We start from the raw sequence: 24,416 nt of genomic DNA on the forward strand, positions 1-24,416 counted from the left end.
CAATAGTCATTTAAAATTCGTTATAAAAGATAGTGGCAGATCAGAAATTTAGATCTACCTGGTGCTACAAATTCTAGAATAAAAATGTATTATAAGGTATTTTTTATTCAATGCTAGAATGAATAATTTATAGGTGATAAATTATTTTTTATTAGAATTCAATGGCTCTATTATGCTTGGATCGACGAGGGAATTTCTTCTTTTTTTAATGACCAAAGGCTTGCTTGTTCCAAATAAAGAATAAGTAACACAGCAAACGAGGTAGATTGTTCCGGTAACGTAGAATACCACCAACCATTCTTCTTGCGTTCCCTAAAAAAATACAGCAATAGTCCAAAATATAAACTTTATAATGGTTTGCTTGATGCACAGCTATAAAATAAGCGGGATTAACAACTCAAATTTAAATATATAGAGTCGTCTATACTGCCCTGGCATACCTGCAATCCATCTACTTTAATATACAGCCATTCATGTGTGCTAGGGCACGTGCCCCTGTTTATCAGATAAATACTTCTTTTTCCTTATACATAGATTTATCTATCAATTTACTTATAATTGTATCTACACGTCAATTAAAATAAAGTCATGGACTACAAGAAAACAGCCTATAGATATAGCCAATAAAGGTAACAGCAAATGAAAAAAAAAATTGTTTTGACTGTTTGTTCGACTGTTGAAGCCACAAAAGATAATTATACATAAATTAGGGAAATTTACTAGGCTCGTGCTTAGTTTTAAAATTTTTGTAAGTACAAGAAATCGGCAATTTCTCACAAGAGTTGAAAACTTCGTCATCGAGAAATAAAGCTAAAAGAATTAAAAGATTTGAGTTTTGAGATGAATCGAGATTACTGTTGTGAACTCTCTCCGAATTAGACAAAATATTACGGGTTAGGAACGGATAAAGAAAAAAAAAATTAAAGTTGGATGATTTTTCGAGTTAATTCAGTGGACTGTCGGATATAATCTTCAGCATCAAAGATAATAGGATTAATTGGTCAGGCAAATTAGCGAGCATTTTCTATTTATTCTTTGGAAGGAGAAAGACATTTGTCCTATTTGGTGTAGTCTGCTATATGGAGATTGCGTTTTCATCAAAATTAAATAATTTGCATTCGGAGTAACCAGTATCAAAAGTGGATGCGTAGTTTGTGTCGCAAGGTGGCTTTCTCAGTTGGGTTTTTAGTCCAGCTAGCCCTTCAGTAGAATATTTACTATTTATTCAGTTTACATTCTCGCCCGCTATTACCCATGAAATTTTGCTTGTCAGAAGTTTATTCAACTCGTCAAAAATTTGTTATTAAGTGTTGTTCAATTAAATTGAATTAAGTGTTATTCGCTAATGAAGCGTGGATATTCCCCGGTTATTTCAGAGATTGTTTGAATTTCACACTTGACCCATTGGGAAAAACAACAGATGACCAAAAAATGGAACTGAATGGATTAGAATGTGTTTCGGAAAAGTCAGGAGGTACTGGATTTTGGGTTGGATTCATGAATTATAGCCAGTTGCCTTAACACACGACTGGGGTCCAGTTTTAATCCTTTGACTGAAGCTTTGCCTTTAGTAGGTCTCAAGGAGACATTCTCCAATTACCAGTCACTTCACATTTCACCAAAAGCGTCATCCGATAAACCCATTCACTATTTTTGCCCTGGATTAGAAGGCGTGTATCGTGTTGCCCAGACCAATACAAAAAAAAAAAAATGTAGATTTAAAGCTTGTGGTATCCCTGCCACCTTTATTTTTTTTGCATATTTTTTTTAGTTTGGTATATATAGTTTTTGTGTGAGATAGAGTATATAGTTTTACATACTTCTGGTTAAGACTTTATAATAGGAAAGAACCTCATTTAAAAGAGTATTAGGACTATTCGTTAAATAAGATCACCCCGGGAATGACGAAAAAGGTCACCCGGGTTGAAGATCACCCCGGGAACAAGACACATGATGTTATAAATGTATGTGCATTTTCATTCTCATCATCAAAATTTAAGCCAGCTTGAAATGATTGCAATTCAACATCTTCGGTTTGATACAACTTGAATTCATCTACAACTGAAACCTAGTAAAAAGTGAAATGTGGTAATAGAAAGACGATGATTAAAAGCGCGTTTTGAAAAAAAAAAAACCGTTTGGTGGGAAAGACTGTTTAGTCATTTGAAGGTGATTCAGGAAAGGGATTTATTAAGATTAATTAATGAAACTTATTGCAAAAACAACTTAATGGGAACTCCGATATAGAGCCTGAAAACCGTCAAAAGTGGAGTTGGATCAAAATAGAAAGTAAACAATTGGAATATTCATAATTAAAATCTTTAAAGGCTTCCCACATTTGACAGCAAGGAGAATCAATTTTGTCATTGGTAACACTGACGTGTCTTCCCTTTTCCCCTTTTCTTTCCAGTTGTGATCGTATCGAACCAGTAATTTTAAAATGTTGAGAGGGGACTCATTCGAACAGAAATTACAATATCTAGCGCCCTTCATCTTTAAATAAAAACAGACTAGAATCACTACAGGTTTTACTCCTTTCTTCCATTTTTCATAGGAACTCTGTTTTTTTAATTCTAGTATTTCTCTATCAGTAGACTGTAGTTTTGAAACTGTTCTGGTTAAGACTTGATAATAGAATCTACAAGTACTATCAACTAATCCTTACGTTAAGCCTTGCATGTTTAACCCACTAGTCGACATCTTTCCTCCATCCAAACCTGCGTATGGATGTTTTATAAGTGCCATGAATAAAACCCGTGACAGTTTCTAGGCCATCTTTGCTGCATTAATTCAAAAAAAGACAAAGCTGAAACTTAAAAGAACAGGGTCAAGTTTAATCTTCCTCTTTGAAAAAAAAGAACAAAATTTTTAATACACAGTTTATTCAACATTATATCAGCAATATGGGTTCAATTAAATTGATTCGTAATATCTCCCTAAATATGAAATTCTAAAAAAAACTAGACCTTTAGTGAAAACACAAAACAAAAGAAAAAAAACACAGTTAAGAGCAGAAAATACATTAAGCACTCTTTAGAAAATAAAGCACTAATCTATAAGGCTCTTAATAGTTTTCACCGGTGAAGAAACAAGTGTGTTTAAGTATATAAATTTAATTCTCTCAAAAACCTCAACTAACATCAGTATTCAGTAAAACTGTTTTTCCGGAATCCTTAAAATTTAGGAAAATATTAGGAATCTGTTTGTTTGACCAGTTGTTGAAAACATATTTTGCACCAACAGCGAAGCGATAATTTTTGTTGTTTTAAGTTTCATAGAGCTTCTTAATCTTTTGGTGCTATATGTTTTTAGCCTATTTGTGGGTGATTTTCACGTAAGTCCCGCAATGTTTTAGCTCTAGGATACCGTACATAAGACTTTTTATATAAATGGAAACATGGGGCTCAAATTAAAAGCTATTACTGTGACATACAAAAGATGTTCTGGTCTTTTGAATCCATAGTCGAAGGCAGCCCAACTTCTGTTTTTGGTAATTGCTCTTCTTCCTAGGTTTAACTTGATTATTCATTGCAATTTTTTGTTCGTTTCGTGTCTCATTTATACATTGGCAGTAATATCTATTGTTTTAAGTTTGAATTATTTTATGACTATTTTTATTTGGTCCTAATACTACTATTACTGCTGCTACTACTATTATTTTTTTTAATTTTGATTTCTTTCTATGCAATATATTTCTTTCGTTCTTTATGCGTGATCAGGGTAATATAAGTGAATATTAAAATATTTTTTTTTATATTATAGGTCAAAGAAAATTCATCAACATTACCAAAGAGACCCAGGAGAGATGAGGATGGAGATATGCAATATTCTGGCCATTTTGATTGTGAAGTCCTAAATAATCTTTTGAACATGGTTGAGAGAATTCAGAACTCACAGGAATTGACCAGTTCAACCATTGAAAACGTGAGAAAAAATGGAGTATATCTTCTCTCCAACGTCGTGTGGATACATATATATATATATATATATATATATATATATATATATATATATATATATATATATATATATATATATGTATATATATATATTGTGTTTTTGTGAGTGTGTGTGTGTGTGTGTCTCAGTGCGTTTGTATATATTATTAATTTTACAATGAATATGTTTTAAATGATATGAAAATATAATTTGATAATATTCCTTTATTCAGCTTTATATTACCGTACCAACTTCATAAAGAAAATAAATTCTATAATTATTATTCTTTATTTAATTCTTTATAATAATCTATAATTATTTGCCTAACTGAATTTTCACCGCCAACTCAGGGGACGTACAACCTCTTTGAGGGTATTGAAATACCTGTATTATCACTACAAGTAGAATTTCAGGACAACATAGACAACAATGAGCTAGAATAATAGGGAAAATATTAAAAGATTGCTTTGGAGACTTGAGTGTTGATAATGTATTTCATGATAATCACCTTATTGACTTGCCCTCTGATAATAATGATGATCTAGAATGCATTGATAAATTTTTTGAAAGAATGCTTTGGAGAGGCGTATGTGACTCCCCAATTATTTCAAGGGACATTACCCCAGCCCAGCCAAATGCTTTTGAAGAGCAGGGTATACCAGATGATGATTATGCTTGGATTGACCGAAGAGTCCAATTACTCATAAGCTATTGGATGATTTATATGGTGAGACAAATGTAACTCCCCCTAATACTTCAACGAACATTACCCAAGCTCAGCCAAGTATCTATGGAGAGTAAAGTGTACCAGCGAATAATATTGATTTGGCTAACCACCTCGATACAAATGCCCTCGAGAATGTGCTCAGTGAACTGAGTAATCTCACCCCGCGCTCCAATTCTCTTACAGACATTGATGTTAAAGAAAGCGAGATTGGTAGTGGTGCTGTAGAGGAAACTTTTGCAACGCCAAATATATTGCCAGACTTCTATTTGTCAAACTTTGCCTTGAACAATATATATGTTTATAGTGCCGCTTTTGGGGATCCAGTTTATACACTCATAGCGGGGGATAAAACAGTTCGTGGTAACGAACTGTAGTAAGGAGCGACCCGGCTCAATAGTAAACAAAACTCTAAAAAACGGAATTTTGATGCTAAAAGATACGTCGGATAAACATTACTGTTAAACATTACTATTTGACGTAAAAGATACGTCAAAAGCATCGGGATTTTCATGCTGATTTTAAATACATAAGTTTCATCAAATTTAGTCTTTGTCATCAAAAGTTACGAGACTGAGAAAATTTGCCTTATTTCGGAAAATAGGGGAAACACCCCCTAAAGGTAATAGAATCTTAACAAAAATCACACCATCGCATTCAGCGTATCAGAGAACCCTATAGCAAAAATTTCAAGCTTCAAAAATCTACAAAAATGTGGAATTTTTTTTCCCAGGGGTCATCGTATCGACCAACTGGTCCTAGAATGTTGCAAGAGGGCTCATTCTAACGGAAATGAAAAGTTCTAGTGCCCTTTTAAAGTGACCAAAACAACTGGAGGCCACCTAGGCCCCCTCCTACGCTCATTTTTTTCCCAAAGTCAACGGACCAAATTTTTGGATAGTCATTTTGTTCCGCATAGTCGAAAACCATATGTTGGTTTTCTGTCGTTATTACCCAAAAGGGTTTAATTTGGGATGGGGAGGAGAGTAGAGGTTTTTTTTTATTAGGAATTTTTTATTAGCAATTCCAAACAAACAAAAATTCTGTCGAATTTTTTTTGCCACCTGCAGCCATTAAGACTTGGGGTAAATTGGATTAAATGATACCGAGAAATCTAACCCCCTCAATTGAAATTCCTTTCCTCCATGACAATTTCCCTCCATGGACAATTCTTCCTACTTGAAATACCCCCCTTTTTTTTAATAGGAATTTTTATTAGGCATTCCAACAAACAAAAATGCTACCGATTTTTTTTTTGCCAAATGTAGATGGATCAGGGTAACCCTTTTTGGAGGCAAATAACAAAGAGCTTAAAAAAATGTGCTCTGTTTCGAAGGCACTTAGTAAATACTGATTTATTTTGTGTGTATTATTTATCTTTTAATTTGAAAACTTGGGTGCACTTGACGTCTTTGATTCACTCAAGCGCCCATGTCGCTTTAGATTATACCCTTGAATAATCTTGCAAATATAATCCCTGCAAACCTTAGCCTTGGAACCTTTGCCCGAAATTTGGGTCCTTGTCTTACAAGATCATTGTTCTGCCGCTGAGCTATATCCATTGTAAAAATAGTTAGTTATTGCAAAAAAAAAAACACAAACAAACAAGACAGTAAAAGATAATCTCAAATGGACGTCTTTTCAACACAAGAAAATTAATGCAAAAAGTTGCCAACAATGCTGTACAATTTTCAATATGCTCCATCCTTGGCCTGAGGAGTATTCCCAGCTACTGCATAGGTGGCATATAAATTTAATTTTGCTTTGCACTAAAAATATTTCTGTGATAACAATAAACCTCTATAGTATCACTCTCGTTGTCACTGTGGCTCTATTTGGGTAACAAATTCTGATTTACAGTGCAGAAGCACAGATATCTGTAGTTTCCTGCGACAAAATAACTTTTTTTCCTTCAAAACTGCACTAGAACTGTAGTTTTCGTTCGAATGAGTCTTCTCCCGAAATTCTACGACAGCATTTCGATAGAACGATCCCTGTGGAAAAATGAAAGCGCCCTGAGTTTTGAACCCTAGCCAATAATTTTGTGTCCTCTCCACCCCCTACCCTCCAAAAATCTGACACTAAAACTTAAACTAACTACTGCTGGACATCAAGACAAGCACTTTACATTAAGGGCACATAAAAACAACTTACAGCATAAATATGATAAAGCATCTTATTTACATATAAGGGATTATTGAACTAAACTGACTAAATTGACTTAAAAAAAACCAAGTTAACTGAATTGAGCTTTCAGGAATGCGCTCATAATCCGTGACACTAAATTAAAAAAGAATATATAAGAATAAATCTTTCATTTAAAATAAACTTACATTTGGGGTAAGTAAAGCCATCACAATAGGTGAAAAAAACCCAGAAGACGTTGCAAGCGTATGTGACACACCAGTAATGACTCCTGCATAGTCTGGGGCCACATCAAATAAACTGAATTGGTAACCACCAACAATACAAAACTCTGTCATCATAACGCTGAGTGTTAATACTAACAGGGCCAGTTCTCGATTGTCACAATCAAATAATCCCATTAAAAACATTAGCAGACCAGGTATCAAAGTACCTGTAAAGAGAGACTTCATTAAAAGTACAGCAATAACATCACAGGCAAACAATAGGGGAAATTTTTAAAGAATATAGGCTGCCTGCTATAATGATAATGCAGGGATTACTGGTTAAAAAAGAAATTAGGATGTTCGTTTCTCGGCCATTTGAATATAGAGAATGTCTTTTGATGCATATATCTCAGGGTTGGTCAAGCTGTCGGTGAAAAAATGTAATTACTATCAAATTATCGATATATGAGACGATATATGAGACAATTATCAAATCTGGTTCCTGCAATATTGAAATAGGATTGTTCAAATCTTTTTAAATAAAATCGCACAAAAATCCCAGTTTTCGGAAGTTACTGCCTGCTTGCATAAAATTTTCTTATGCACGTTCAAACTTTAAGAGTCAACAGTCAAACGGTGTTAAGAGTCAACAGTTAACCAGTTAAGTGTCAAACAGTTGAATCAGCACTTCTTGCAAAGTACTAAAGTCAAAATTTGAGTAAAAAGTCAAAATAACAGAGTAAATAATTCTAATTTGGAATAATCTAAATCTAAGTTGTTGTACAGATAGTGTTTCAGCCACTCTACTGACCCCACAATTTTTCTGTTATCCCCATAATATTGCTCGCCCCCATAGATAAAAAAACGTTATTTTTTACATTCATATACAAAATCAATATAACCACATCTATTTGGAAAGTGTTTCTTCATCATCCCCTCCCTCTTGATCTATTTTTTAACTTTTTGCCGGAGGGCTACAAATTTTGTTAATTTTTCTTGCTTGACACTAGTATACATGTAAATAAGAATGGCATAATATTAAACCACAGCCTAGTTAAAGGATAGAGAAGCAGGGTTAGGATCGCTCCATTGGTGGTTAAAGGGTTTGTATAAGTGCAAATACAAAAAGGTGGCACTAAGTTATCCGTAAGACTTGTATACACGTAAACAAGAATGGCATAAGATTAATCCAGAGCCTGGCTAAAAGATGCAGAAGCAGGGTTAGGATCGCTCTATTGGTGGTCAACAGGTTCGTATAAGGTAAAAAAAAGGTAAAGAATACGGCGTTGGACTTTACAGTCCCTACCGGTAGTGCTGATCTCCATTTCTTGGCCCTTCAGCCAGGAAGTGCAATGGGGGCTGGGGGCCAACCATCCTGTGCTTTCGCACACTCTTCCTGTTTACCTTCCCCACAATTCTCTAGGTACCCATTCAGAGCGGGATCTACTCTGGCTAAGCTTACAGGGTCACGCGACTGACCCCGTCCCAAACCAAACAATTGGGTACATAAGGATCTGAACCCTTGCACTCTCGGACAAAGGGTCCTAAGTCAAGCACACCAATCCACTTGGCTAGGACGGCTAGGACATGCAAATACAAAAAAGCGTCACAAAGTTATTCATGAGAGTTGTATATATGTAAATAAGAATTGCGTAAGATAACCACAGCCTAGCTAAAAGATAGGGAAGCAGGGTTTGAATCGCTCCATTCGTGGTCAACGGGATCATAGAAGTGCAAATACAAAAAAGCGACACGGAGTTATTCGTGAGACTTGTATACATGTAAATAAGAATGGCATAATATTAAATCACAGCCTAGCTAAAAAATAAAGAAGCAGGGTTAGGATCGCTCCATTGGTGGTCAACGGGTTCGTATAAGTTCAAATACAAAAAAGCAGTACACAGTTATTCGTATTATATCAATTATTGGAACTTATTGAAATTATTGAAACTTTTGAAAATCCCTCAACTAAAGTATTTTCATAATTTTTCATTTTTACTAGTAAGATTTTTAAAAGTTGATGTTCACAACCAAATAAACATACATCCGTGATATTTCTTTTGGCAAAAAATACAAAATTCCACATTTTTGCAGATAGGAGCTTAAAACCTCTACAACAAGGTTCTCTGGTACGTTGAATCTGATGGTGTGATTTTCACTAAGGTTTTTTGACTGCATTATCAAAATTTTGATTAGACAATTTTTGGAAAAAGGACCTTTCTCCTCATGTTCTACAACTACTGGGGATTATCTGAGATTACACATTTGTTTTTTGTTTTTTTTGAAAAGAGCCCAAAAAAGGATATTTTTGCCTGAACAGCTTGAAACTTAAACTTTAACAGAGAAGCGGTCGTATTATCTCAATTGTTATTTCATCTTTTTTTTTTTTTTTTTTTTTTTTTTTTTTTTTTTTTTTTTTTAAATGCAAGAAGGTTGTTTTAAAATTGGCCATCCTATATTTTTCAACCCAAGTCATTTTGGTAATTTTGGTTCATTATTTTTCATTTGCACAAAGAAATTGTGTAAATTAGCAAGAAAAGGTTGAAAGTGGGTGAGGGGTATTTTGTTGGGGAGGGGGTGTTGATAAGCTAAAGCACAGCTAAAATTCCCACGTGGCTAAAATTTGAAGATAAGAAAAGGTTCTTTGCTTTGATCAGCCTCTACAAACTTAAATGATAAATTTCAGCTCACCCCTTTCCAAAAATTTAAGATACTGAAGCATTCAACCTTGAAACTTAAATCCTATCATTTGAGATTGATTATAAAAAAAATTGATTTTGTATTCAAAGCCTGTATCTATTTCCACTGAATGTTTCACATCTTGCATATAGAAAAGAAGAAAATATATGAGGTTAAAAAGGCTTTCCTATTTCTATATTTACGCTGCAGATGCGTTCCAGATGGTTAATATCATATTGCACGATCATTTTATTTCATTTGTAGACATTATACTCTCAAGGGGTGGAAAGGGGTATTTGAAAAGTATTCCAAATATCAACATAGAACAATTAATTTTTTTTGCATTACCGTGCCTTGTGGAGCCTTGACTTGTGTGATAGATATAATTGGTTTTACAATCAGAGCTAGACAAAGACTACCAAGCAATTTTATGTTTATGAAAATATTGGGTTTTATGCATGAAAAAAATGCAACTCTTCGCAGCAGTAGATAGAAAATTTTCATTTTTTTCTAAGGGCCTATTTATCTAAATACTGAACACTAACCTATCGCAGTGAAGACTTTTCGTTGAACTGTTAGGCTACAAAACTTCTTTGTTGCAAGCCAGTCACTGAGGGGACCACATAAATAATGAGTGGCTAAACTAAGAAGATATGGCGTAGCAGATAGCAGTCCATTCTGTAAAAAAGAAGAATCAAAGAATTATGTCTCAGAAGTATTTGTTATAAGATACTATTAAAAAAACAACAACCTTAAAACATCCAAGATATAACATACACACAAGTTTTTTCTGAAAGTAGATGGCATTCTTTGAGTTTGTGTTTAATTTTCACTAAATCCCGACAGCTCTATCGTCAGATTTTTGCCAAGGTAGAATTGAATATTTTTATCTTGTTCTCCTAAAAATGTTTATTTACTTAAATTTTAAAACTAATTGTAGATGTAATTTGTAACTTAAATTTGTATTCCTTCGAAAAAACTATCAGTTACGTGATTCAAATAAAAAAAATGATAAAAAGAGAAAATCAACTTGTACAAAACGGGCAAGTGACTTCTTATGAATAGTGTAACTACGATAAAAATATATATTAAATATTTCAAATTTACCTGAATAATTTTTTTCAGGGAAAAAAGAAACTCTTCATTTTAATTTTGTTTAATTACATGACAGCGGAATCAAATTAATATTCACGAAAATATGTGCTGTATAGATTAGCACAATAAATTCCAGACAAACAAATTTTCAGCTCTGAATTTCACAAAATATATTTTTCATCATATAGAAACTGAAAAAACAAAACAAAAGCACAACGCATTTAATGAGCTTCAAAACAAAAACTGCTTCAAAGAACAGCAATGCATAAATTGCTTGCCTCCAAAAAATTGTAAGAGGTTACGAGGATAAAAAAAAGACACCTTTAGTTTATCTTCAGGGGTAAAAAACTTACCCCTAGTCATGAACCTGCTGATTTTGATGCCGACAGTATAGATATCATCAAACAAGAGGTATACACTAGCCCGAAAATGGATTTTGATGTGCTTGTTGAAAAATCACTCGAACAATATGACCTGAGGATGTCAAAGCTGCTCAGGTTTGTCACAGCTGCAAAATTCTCTGAAACCAATTCAATCCAATGTTGATCGTCTGAGTGATCAGTTTGACAAAATGAAATTCTCAAATCAGCTGGTCCTATTTGGTTTAAAAGAAGACCCTTATCCAGAAGTTTCTGAAAGCAAATTCCTTGGATTTTGAAGTACTGGATTTACTGGTATTCCTTTGACCCAGAATGATATAGTTTCTGCTAGAAGGATTGGTAAACAAGGCTCAGGTTTTAAACCTCGCCCATTTGTTGTGGAATTTTGTAGTCTTAGAATGCAGCAACTCGTTCTTAGAGAAAAGAAATGTTTGCAAGGTAGTGGTGTCTTTATTTCTGAGTCACTCACAAAGTCTAGACTTCAGCTACTTAATTATACTAAATCAAATCTTGGGAAGAGGTCTACATGGTCTAGTGGAGGAGAAATACTCACAAAGCTTTCTGATGGTAAAGTGTTTACTGTTAAAGATGCATCTCAAGTTGATGCTCTCTATCAGTTAACTACAGTTTATCCAAGTCCATCCAAGCCCCTCCCAGGACTGAAATAAACCATTTCTTTTTTTTCAGCTCTGTTTTGTAAATTTGTTCACGATCTAATAGTTTTTCTTATGTTTGCATAATGCTGCATTTATGTTGCATAATGTTTGTATGTATGTTGTTTTACATTATTCATTTAAGTGGATTGCAAAACCCAGTGGTACCTCTTTCCTCCAGTTGCTCCTTTATTGTTTTGCCATTTTTTTCTCTTTTTTTTTTGCATTTGTCCCTGTACTTGTTTGTTATTTTTTATTCCCTTTGAACCTAGTAGTTTATTACTGTTCTTTGTTCTTGCAGTTGTTTTCTCCTTTGTTGCCTATATGTTTTACCTTTCAATCCACCCTCTGTTACTTCAGCCTGCTTGTATGGATATTGTGTTCATTTGTAAAGTTATTGTATACATTTGTCAGGTGTAGTATATATGGGTGATTTCTCCTTTCTTTTGAATTCTTCTATTCTTAATTCAGTTATACTTTTACAGATACAAAAATTTCTAATTTAATACATGGTCTTCAGAGTAATGATTGGTCTTGTGTTCTTGAAGCTAATGATGCTGATTGTGCAACTAAATTATTTTTGTTTCGTACGGGAACTCTGTTGGATAAGCATTTTCCTCTTAGAAAAAAGCCAAGGAATTTTACACCCAAATGCCCATGGATGCCTAGAGGTCTGATCAATGCACCTCATATGAAGGCGTCTTTGTTCAAGGCCACATGTAAAGGTAAGACACAGGATGATCTTTTGAAGTACAAACATTACAAAAATGTGCTCACTTCTTCAGTTCGATTAGAAAAAGAAGCTGTATTTTTCGCGTCGAATTAATGAGTGTAAGGGGAATTTGCGCAAAGTTTGGACTGTAATTAATGAAGCTCCCTCTCGCAAGAAACTCAAACATTCTTCCCCATGTCTTTATAGGAAAGCTGATGGATCTGTTGTGGACAAAAAAATCCTTAGCGAGTGCCTTCAATTCGTATTTCACCACACTTCCTTCAGTTCTAATTCCACCCCCGAGTATAGTAAGTTGTTTCCCCTTGACAGAGAAGTCTTTTTTCCTTTCCCCATGTAGTACTACTGAGATTTCTAGTATTATTTCTCAACTTCCAAGCAGTCGTTCAGTTGATAGTTTTGGTTTGAGTAATAATGTCCTTAAAAAAATCAGTCAGTTTGTTTCTCATCCCATCTCACACGTAACTAACCTCTCTCTTTCTTCTCGTATTTTCCCTCATTTATTTAAGGTTGCTACTGTTGTACCTTTGCATAAAAAAGGTGATTCGTCTCTAATTTTAAACTACAGACCTATTTCTCTTCTTCCCGTCATCTCAAAGGTTGTTGAAAAAGTAGTGTATCGTTGACTCTCTTCATCTGTATTTAGAACTAATTCAACTGCTGGAAATCCTCTCATCACTAACCATCAGTATGGTTTTCGTCCCCCATTCTCTACCTTGCATGCACTTTCTGATGCAACAGAGTTTTGTGCATGTTAATCTGGACAAGGGCTTGTGTGTTTTGGGTCTATTTCTCGACTTTTCAAAGGCCTTTGATATGGTTGACCACAATGTTCTTCTGTCTAAACTATATTTATTTGGAATGCATGGAGTCCCACTAGAATGGCTTAGGTCCTACCTCTCAGAGAGATTTCAGTATGTTTTGGTTAACCGTACTTCTTCCTCTACTTTGCCTGTATTGAAAGGTGTCCCACAAGGCTCTGTGCTTGGACCGCTTTTGTTTCTAATCTACATTAATGATCTTGTTGATGGTCTTCATCCCCATGTTCACCCTGTTCTTTTTGCTGATGACAGTAACTTCTTCCTTGATGCTGTGGACCTGCCATCTGCCACTCCTATAGCTCAAGGTCTTCTTGATAAAGTAAAGGATTGGTGCTGGAGAAATGGTATGGCTCTTAACAGCCGAAAGAGTGCCATTGTCAACTTTAGGACCCCTTACCGTATGAGAGACGTACAGGAGCCGAGCACCCTGACTTTTGGGAATGATATTATATCACAAGCTACTATGGTGAAATTTCTTGGTGTGTATCTTGACTGTTTTCTTTCTTTGAACCGCATATAACTCACACCCGTTGCTTAATCCTCCGCCAGTCTTCAACGTTGCACCGGATTAACTCATTTCCTCCTCCTGATATTATGGTTTCTCTTTATTATGCTTTTATTTATCCTTAGCTTTCTTATTGCTGCTCTGTCTGGGGTAATACTAATAAATCTCTTCTCTGCTCACTTCAAAGAGCCCAAAATAGGGCAGTGAAGGCTACTTTTCTTCTCCCTCGGCTTTACCCTTCCTCTGATCTTTATAATGATACTGGAATAGCTCCGCTGGATCATATTATAGGCAAAAGTACTCTTTATTTAGCGCATTCTGCTTTTCTAGGTACTCTCCTACCGACCCCGCAGCAGTTTTTCTCACGGACAGGCTCAGGTAGGTACTTTTCTTCTTTACGTAATTCTTCTCGACGATTTATTTTACCAAAACTATCTTCTACAGCAGCTCAGAGGTCTCCTGTATATCAATCAATTCTATTATGGAACTCCATCCCTTCGGATGTCCCTCTTTTTCTTTCTGCAAAGGCATTATTTCGTCGGGTCTTTCCAGTTCAATAATTTTCGTCTCTCTTTTTAATTCTATTCCAATTTGTATGTCACTTCTCTTCTTTTAAAATCATTTTCAGCTATATGTTAAATCTCCTTCTAAATCTTCTATCTGTTAAATGTCCTTGTCTTGTTCCAGTGTTTTTTGTTGTTTTTTTGTGTTGTTTGTATATATTTTATAAAAGTGTTTTATTCTTGTTCTCTGTGGTCCATTACAAGCAAAGCTTCTTGGGCCTAGTAACCGCTTTACTTTTGTAATAGTTTTTCTTTTAGTATTAATAAATTGATTGATTAATTGATATATTGGTTTATTTTCATTTGTTTCACGCTCTATGGAGTTAATCTGTGATTCTGGGTAGCTAGGCAAAGTTGATTTTTGAATCAACTTGGTCAAAATGTTGAAAGACTTAAGAGCCTAATTAGAATAAAGCCAAGACTGATAGTCCATGGGAGAGGAAAAGCTGGCATAGACTTTTCAGATTTTTTTATTAATATGATTCTTGATGACAGTCTATCTTTCAAGAGTAGAATTAAGGCAGATAGTCATACAGTAAGGGTAAATAAAGATAAAAAGGTAAAGAATACGGCATTAGACTTTACAGCCCCTACCGGCGCTGCTGTTCTCCGTTACTTGGCCCTTCAGCCAGGAAGTGCAAAGAGGGGTTGGGGGCCAACCATCCTGTGCTTTCGCACAGTCTTCCTGTTTACCTTCCTCAGATTTCTCCAGGTACCCATTTAGAGCTGGGTCGACTATGACTGAGTTTACAGAGTCACGCCAATGACACCCGTCCCAAACTAAATAATTGGGTACACTAGGATTCAAACTCTCGCCTTCTCAGACAAAGGATCCTGAATTCAGCGCACCGACCCACTCGGACAGGTAAGGCCAGTAAGGGTAAATCAACTTGGTCAAGTAATGAAAGACTTAGGAGCCTAATTAGAATAAAGCCAAGACTGATATTCCATGGGAGAGGGAAAGCTGGCATAAAATTGATACGGGCAAAGCTGAATAGATTCAACGAGGGGTATTTTTGTAGTTACAGAGACACTATCATTCTGATATTAAAATGAATTAGTTCGAATATCTTTTTTAAGAATGTTCTCGACCTGAAAAAATTCAGACTTTTTGACGTGATAATTTAAAAGCAAAAATAAATATTATTACAGCAATATCAAGCATTAAAACCAAATAGGAAAAAAAAAGCATTCAATAAAATTAAACGTCTGAAAAAAGTTTGTAGCATTTACCATGTGAGACTTCAAACTCACAGCCACTTTTCCTCCTCCCTCAAGGTCGGTTATTAATCCTTACAATAAGTGCTTTTATGCCCCCTTCCCCTTCTCTTCGACCCTTTGAGGCCAAGAAACGACAAAATCTTCCAAGATTTCAAGTCAACGCAAAGATACTCTATGAAGTGCTTAGTAATTTTGATATATTTTCTGGGAAAACCTATGTTGGACATAATTTGAGAAAATCCATTCTATGTAGAATGCTTGGAGTATGCTTGCATTGGCGTATTCGTAAGAGAATCCAGTTCACAAAAGTACTTGTCTCTTGTGGATATGTTTGTATTTTATTAATGAATCTGTTGTTCAGGTTAGGTCCTAAATTTCAGTTGCTTTGGAAGGGACTGTATTCCATTATTTAGAAGGCGGTCAAATATGAATATGGTAAAAATAAAATATATATATATATATATATCTAATAATATATATATATATATATATATATATATATATATATATATATATATATATATATATATATATATATATATATATATATATATATATATGTATATATATATATATATATATGTATATATATATATATATATATACATAAAAAAAACCTTTATAGTTTTACCATATCTTTATCATCCGAAATCGTATGCCCGATATTCTCCAATATTCTAGAGTTATATCATCCGATATTCTAGAGTTAAATCGTATACTTTCTTCTAAAACCTTTAAGGTTATTTATGAAAGAATAGTACCTTTATAGTTTTACTATATCTCTACCATTCGGTGTCGTATGCTTTTAACATAAGCAGGCTTTACGTAAAGCATATTTTTTTTTTCCCTTAACCTCTCGTTTCATTACCGTCGGAGAATTCCTAAAACCAAAAAAAATTGTAACAAAGAAAATACTATAAAAGATGAAATGACAATAACGAAAATGATAACTGAAGAAATCATATGTTTTAAGAAGATTGAAAAAAAAATTGTTACTTACATCAGCCACATTAAAATCTAAAACTTCTCTCAAATATAACGGAAGATAAACAACCATTGAGAAAAATCCCCATGATGAGCCATACTGCGTAATGATGTAAACCACAATGGCTGGTGCCGTAAAAACTCTCCATAATTCTATCCATGAAGTCCTCTAAAAAAAGAAAATTAAAAGCAATCAATAGCTTAAAAATACATAAGTATAGATATACGATTCAAGATAACTGTCAGATTTTTCGATATGGGATGGGGGAGATTATGGGTGCATCAGCACTCATTTTTCTCGGGGAACTGACTTGCTGAAAAGTTGCTTTTAGAACTGTACTTTTTTTAAGTTTTCCCAACGCGCTCTTTATCACTAGTCTAGGAAACAGATTGGGGTCTCGTTATATACGAGTAATAAAACTCGTGTGTATTAGATACATACAATGTGCTTTATGAGGGGTATCAATTTAAGTTCAGTGCTTTTTTGACAATCTAATATAAGGGATTAGATTTTTAAAATCTATGTGGGCTGGGTATTCGAAGGGGCATCAGAATTTTCTTAAAACTGCTACTTACCAGTGTAGCCAGGATTGTCCTAGGCGCATATTTGTAATTTATCTTAAAGTCAGTAACAATAAAAGTATATTAAATTTATGACTAATTTTGGTAATCTTATGTTAAAGAACAATAGTTAAATTCATGCTAAATGCTAAATTAATTTAAGACTGAGGGCTAGATAGAAATATTAACAAAACGCTTTGAGGGAGTCTGTAAAACCTGAACAAGGAAAATTTTTTACCCAGAAAGATCAGCTCGCGAAAAAAAAGAGCCAATGAAAGATTTAAACACACATCGCTTGGACACAGTCCGCGTTTTGGCTTGTCAAAAATCTGCTTTATGGACAGGTAAAAAGACAATGTCTGCATCATACAATGTGGACATTCAAATAACAGAAACTTACTTTATCGGTCAATTTTCATCCTTAAACGTTCAGACAAAAAAAAAAAAAAAATCAAATATGAAATAAAATTATGGTTTCATAGGATCTTCAAAATATACCTAAAACTAAACATATCAGAATAATTGCAGTGATAATAAGAAAAAAATTCTTGAGTCAATAATGAAAAGTTTGAGTCTGTAAATTTGTTGACTGAGTAAAGAGTTCTATGTACTAATATTGCTGTTTTTGCGTGCGCTTCCTATAGAAGCGGTGGCCGAAAAAACATACGGGGGGACTCGTTCAATGAGGTAATACGATCCGTTTATATTCAACGGAATCTACGAAATAGAGCTCTCGATGCCTTCAGCTCCACAGGAGACAAAAACTCACGTAGATTTTCAATCTGTATGATTAAAAATCCTCCAAAAATATCCACCGTAAATTTCTTCGTAAAAAGTAATATCAAAAAACTATTGCAGAAAACTATGGCCAATCAGACATTTCAAAGATGTGTTCCAATTTCGCCTGAGATGTAAATCGTGCTTCGATATTTTACTCTTTAAGGAGAAAAGCCTGGACAACTTCGAAAATATTCTTACATATAACACATTATAAAATTATATCAATTAAAGCACGAACAGAAAATAATTTAAAGCGAAATGTTCCAAAAAAGTATTTTCAAAGGAAATTAAAGAGCGGCAGTAAAGTCTAGGTAGAACAAACTATTCATATAATAGACCAAACGTAAAACGTCAAAGAAAAGTCGTAAAATAACCAAACGAATGAATAAACGAAAGCAAAAAACGAACAGATATTAAAATGAATAATCAAGTCAAACTTCGAAGGTACATAAATTTAGTGAGCTGGTAGTAGTAGTAGTAGTAACATTTAAACTGAGATTTTGTTTGCGACACTACTGTCTTCTTCTCATAAATGTCTATCTGAAGTGAGAAGCTGTCCCAGGATTTTCAACCTTTGAATTACACAGTAATGTCATAAATGCAGTCTAAAGCTTGTCCATTATTTATTACACTATTTTGTCGTTCCCCCTTTAATGCTAGTCACCTGCCATTTTATTTTGTTAATTAAAGTTGTTAACAATTGTTTGTAATTTTCGTTTTTCCTCTTTTTTCATACTCCTTTTACTACGTTATTTTCATGTACAGAGGGTGACAGTAAATTGTTGTTATACATATTTTAGTATATATTTTATCCTATTCAGACTATTGAAGTGTTTTACATCACAAACTATAATGTCACTAGTTACAGTAGAATTATTGATACTACAACAAAAAATGGGTTCAAAGAAGCTAATATAATTGAAAATATAGGACTAACCTTTTTGGATTCATCTTCAGTTTGAGAATTTTTTTCTAAAAATTCTTTTTCTTCTTGCGTGATCCGAGGGTGACAGGAAGGTGAATCAAAGACAAAAATTGTAAGGCAAATGCACCAGAGCAATCCCATTACACCTGTAGCACGAAATAAGAAGATGAATGATAAGTAAGCAATAAATATTTTATCCTATAAAGAAAGAAGAAATACATATATATATATATATATATATATATATATATATATATATATATATATATATATATATATATATATATATATATATATATATATATGATATATATATATATATGATATATATATATATATATACATATATATATATATATATGTATATATATATATATATATATATATATATACATATATATATATACATATATATATATATATATATATATATATATATATATATATATATTTATATATATATATATATATATATATATATATATATATATATATATATATATATATATATATATATATATATATATATATATATATATATATATATATATTTATATATATATATATATATATATATATATATATATATATATATATATATATATATATATATATATAAATATATATATATATGTACATATATATATATATGTATATATATATATATATATATATATATATATATATATATATATATATATATATATATATATATATATATATATATATATATATATATATATATATATATATATATATATATATATATATATATATATATATATATATATATATGTGTGTGTGTGTGTGCACGTGCCCCAAGTCTTAAACCCAATGAGCGTGCCTGATAATAGTATTAAAAAATATTCTTGAACCTTTCTGGCTAACTAGTCGTTCCACGAATTGAACTTCAGACCCTGCTAATCTTCTTCAGAATTCTTCATTTTTACCTATCATCAATTTGACTCTACATCCATTATAATCATCTTAAAAGAAACTGCCAAACTTTAGATTTATATTTATGTAAAAAGGTAAACTTTAAATATGAACAAAAAAAAGACTGTTATAGCATAATATTACTTAATCGTAAATTAATTTTCATCTCAACATAATTTTATCATAAAGTCTACTACAACAAGCGGGCGGTTATACCTTTTTGTTATACCCGTAGTGTCTGCAGAAGCAATATAGCAGAGATCAGCTGAACTAAAAAAGTGAAGAAAAACATGGAATTTGCAAAACTAACAGTGTTTTCGTCAGCTTATTTTCACAGATTATGTTCACAGTCGGTGGACGTAGTTCAGTTGAGATGCAGAACAAATTTTCAGTTGAAGCAACACCACTAATACCATATTTGATCTACTTTACTACGAGTATCAATATAAACATCAAGAAATTTGGCGAGAATGATAAATAAAACCTTTATTTTTTAGCAGAGATAACAGAAAAAAGAGAATTAAAACAATCTAGCAGTCTTCAGTTTCTAAGATAAAACTAAACATTCTAAAGGACATAGTTCCAATTTTCATATTCGAAAAAGATTGAGAACCATTCTACTAACAAACTAATATATTTATTTCACACATCTTTCAAACTTGATTCAAGTATGTGTACCAGATTAGTTTTGATAGTGGAGTGAGATCCGATGTTAGAAGTGTCCAAAATCTGTCGTAAAAAGAGCATAAGGTTACATTGAGTTAAATAACAGCCGAACCGAGAGTCATTTTAAAATATTCCTAATTGATCTCCCAAGGAATGAGTTATTTTTAGGTTTAAATTATTGAGTTGTCTATACTTACCACCAACATAAAAAATAGAGGGCCAGCCTCCAGCAAATCCATGTTCACACAGCATGCCACTTATTGGAAATGTTAAAACAGATGCTATTGTATAGCCAGAGTAACCTATACCAGCCAGGGTAGCTCTTTCTTCTTTGGTTGTCCAATGTCTAAAAAGAACGTTGAAACATGGCGAAGACAGACCCTAAAATAAAAATAATAAAATTCCGTTGTTCGGGTACAAAAGAGCTACTTCTTTTTAATATAGATTTTATGTTCAGCATATTTAAAACAGTATATAATAAAGAAAAAACGGGATGAATAGTTTTATGATTTTTCCAGGGAACATTAGATGGCGGTGAGTTTTTTTTTTATCTTATAGACCAAATTCAGTTACTGTTTTAGGGTTTAGAATATTCTATTGTGCAAACTTTCGAGCTGAATTAGATTATGAATTAGATTTAGAAAACATAATTTTTTAACTGAAAGTAAGAAGCGACGTTAATGCTCAAGACAAGAAGAAACTATTCCATATTTGGCAGGGGCTACCCCTTCCAATTCCTCACTAACTGTGCTAAAGTATTTTAGTGTTTTAAAAAGCCTTTTATTAAAATTCAACTACCCTTGTGTTTTAGCAGTGATTCTTAAGTAATGGGGACAAAAAGTAAAACTTTACCATTATGAGCGACGGATTGAGGAGGGAACGGTCTCCAGATAATCATTTTCTCTTGGAACGGCCATATACAGTATAATCTTTGTTCGTTTTTTTAAGTTTTAACGTTGCTCCTTACTTTCAGTTGAGAAAACTAATTTTTTAAAATTTAACTTAAAATCATTTTTAAAATCATGCCCAGGCCTATCCCAGATGTGGGTTACCGGCCCACAAACCCCTTGATTCCTTCCAGTTAAAGTGTATATAACGATAATTGCCAATTAATTGGTAGCGTCCCACTTCTTCTTCTTTTTTTTCGCTTAAGGATTAAAATGTTGGATTGTAATTAAAATACTGGTCAAAATCTTGAAAACTTGGTCAAAGTTCTCAAAGAACAGTAGTTTCATTGAAATAGCCCATAATATTATTTTTACTAGAGAATTTTGGATGGATGTAAATATGTCATATTGTTCACATTGATGGAAATTCTGCGTTATCTTTGGTCTTCTACACGGCCGAAGCCATCGTGACCTCCACAATAGGGTTCTCTGATGTTTAAATAGCCTGGATATTTAAGTGTAGATACATTAAAACGTTGTATATATACAAAATTAGTGCCTTCAGTTAAATGTTTATAAATGCAATTTGGTTTAACAAGCACCCAAATTGATTTTTAACAATTGACATTGATATTTCGTCAATTGACATTTAATATACCCCTTTAACAAGAGAAATGACAAATGTAAAAGTAGATATCGGTTTGAAGGAGAGGAGATTCAAGTTGTGGATAAAACAAAGTATCTTGGATATATTTTCCAAAGTAACAGAAGATGGAATTCGCATATAAAGGAACCCTTAAACCAGGAAAGAGCAGCAATTTTTACAATTTTCCGGAATAATTTAATGGGAATGAAAAACATGTCATTGTCTAAAAGAGTTTTTCCATCGAAATTAATGCCCACTGCATTACGGAGCAGAGGTTTGGGGAAATGAGAAAGTGGTTCAACTAGTGCATTCAACTAGGGTACTTTAAGAGTATTGGTTGCATAGAATGACTCCTTCTCAGTTTTTAAACGATGATCCAGGCTTATGGTCACAAAAAAATTACAGACTAGTCTCAATGATAAAATTTTGGCTAAGAATTGTCCAGTTACAGGTGATAGGTTGTTTTAGGCAGCTGACGAAGATTCACTCTCAAAAGGAAGAAAAAGGTCATGGCCATACAAAACAAAGGACGTTTTAAAACCCTTTTTACTTCGATAAAAAAGGATTTCCTCTTTTTTGGAATGACGACAGAAGACCAATAGATAGACATAAAAATTGGGAGAATGAAATTAAGATCTTACTAGAAAACCAAATGATCAAAAAATGGAGTGAGGAGAGTTAAAATCGGAAACGTTAAAACTTTATAAGCAGTTTAAGATATTTTATGTGCAGTAGTTCTACCTTAAGCTGCATTTACCAGCTAGATATTTGACTTGGCGGGAAAAAATGAGCGTGGGAGGGGGCCTAGGTGCCCTCCAATTTTTTTGGTCACTTAAAAAGGGCACTAGAACTTCTAATTTCCATTAGAATGAGCCCTTCCGCGACATTCTAGGACGACTGGGTCGATACAATCACCCCTGGGAAAAAAAACAACAAAAAAACAAAAAAAAACAAATAAACACGCATCCGTGATTTGTCTTCTGGCAAAAAATGCGAAATTCCACATTTTTGTAGATAGGAGCTTGAAACTTCAACAACAAGGTTCTCTGATACGCTGAATCTCATGGAGTGATTTTCGTTAAGATTGTATGACTTTTAAGGGGTGTTTTTCCCTATTTTCTAAAATGAGGCAAATTTTCTCAGGCTCGTAACTTTTGATAAGTCAGACTAATCTTGATGAAAGTTATATATTTGAAATCAGCATTAAAATGCGATTTTTTTGATGTAGCTATTGGTATCAAAATTTCATTTTTTAGAGTTTTGGTTACTATTGAGCCGGGTCGCTCCTTACTACAGTTCGTCACCACGAACTGTTTGATAATTGGGTATCTTGAAATTACGTTTGTTAATAAAAAAAAAATATAGTTTAGTAATTGAATTTAGTGTTTCATTTAAGTGTTTTATGATGATCGCTGATGTATGTTTATACTATTTGGGCTTATTTTGTAAACGGCCGCATTTTTGGCTTTAAAATACATTTCATCTTATCTTATACAGCTAAAGAGGAATGTCACTAATTCAAGTCCCTGAAAACCAATCTCTGGGTAGCATTTTCCAGCACACCCCTTACCCACAATATCTTTTGGCAAGGGTTCTCGCAGGGCAAGGTCCCGTCTCACCTACTCCCCCTGTGTGCTGTTAGGCTTGTGAATGTAATATTTTATACCACATAGAAAAGATTGTCGCAATGGGAGGGGCACTAACTCCCCTCCCCTGGCTAGTACCAATAATAAAGGCGTAGACCAAAGCTTTTTCGTTTGAACGAGTTCTCTTTTGATCTTCTAGGACCATTGGTTCAATACGATCACCCTTGAAAAAAAATTAAACACATCCTTGATCTTTTTTCTTGCAAAAAATACAAAATTTTTGGTAGATATTCTGGTAAATAGGAATCTGAAATATCCACAGTATAATACTACTACTACTACTATTACTAACAGCTCACCGCAGCCCCATGCAAACTTAGGCCAACAGAGCTACGCACGCTCCATCTCCATCCCAATCTATTCAATGCCTCCCTCTTTACACCCTCCCAGGAAGTTCCCATTTCCTTTAAATCTTTCTTTATGGCACCCTCCCACCCCAGACGAGAACAACCTGTTTCTATTTAGCCCTAGACGGTTGGACGAAAAAGACAATCTTTGGCAGTCTGTCATCCTTCATCTGGAGGACGTGCCCAAGCCATCTCAATCTTTCTTTCATTATAGCCCTAAAGAGCGGGATTGAACGACGTTTTAAGTACAGCCTACTGTTTGGAATGCGGTCAGTCAACCGGGCACCCAAAACAATCCGTAGGCAATTTTTATGGAAAAGATTTAGTAAATTTTCATCCGCTTTTCGGAGCGTCCATGCTTCAGAGCTATATTTGAC

At 33.5% G+C, this 24,416-nt stretch overlaps 1 protein-coding gene across 3 annotated transcripts in view; it reads right to left on the reverse strand.

Annotated features, from left to right (window-relative positions):
• Window positions 1-87: 87 nt before the first annotated feature.
• LOC136031119 (uncharacterized transporter slc-17.2-like) overlaps window positions 88-24,416 on the reverse strand; it is an 89,049-nt gene continuing 64,720 nt past the window's right edge. For all 3 annotated transcript variants that reach the window (XM_065710434.1, XM_065710435.1, XM_065710433.1), the window contains exons 4-9: window positions 20,711-20,894; window positions 18,924-19,057; window positions 16,662-16,814; window positions 10,239-10,371; window positions 6,997-7,241; window positions 88-312 (exon numbers count right to left, since the gene is read on the reverse strand). In XM_065710434.1, the coding sequence (XP_065566506.1) occupies window positions 142-312; window positions 6,997-7,241; window positions 10,239-10,371; window positions 16,662-16,814; window positions 18,924-19,057; window positions 20,711-20,894 (1,020 nt within the window). In that variant the 3' untranslated portion in view covers window positions 88-141. The remainder of the gene's footprint in view (window positions 313-6,996; window positions 7,242-10,238; window positions 10,372-16,661; window positions 16,815-18,923; window positions 19,058-20,710; window positions 20,895-24,416) is intronic.

Source organism: Artemia franciscana, chromosome 9, assembly GCF_032884065.1.
Source record: "Artemia franciscana chromosome 9, ASM3288406v1, whole genome shotgun sequence".
Classification (NCBI taxonomy): Eukaryota; Metazoa; Arthropoda; class Branchiopoda; order Anostraca; family Artemiidae; genus Artemia; species Artemia franciscana.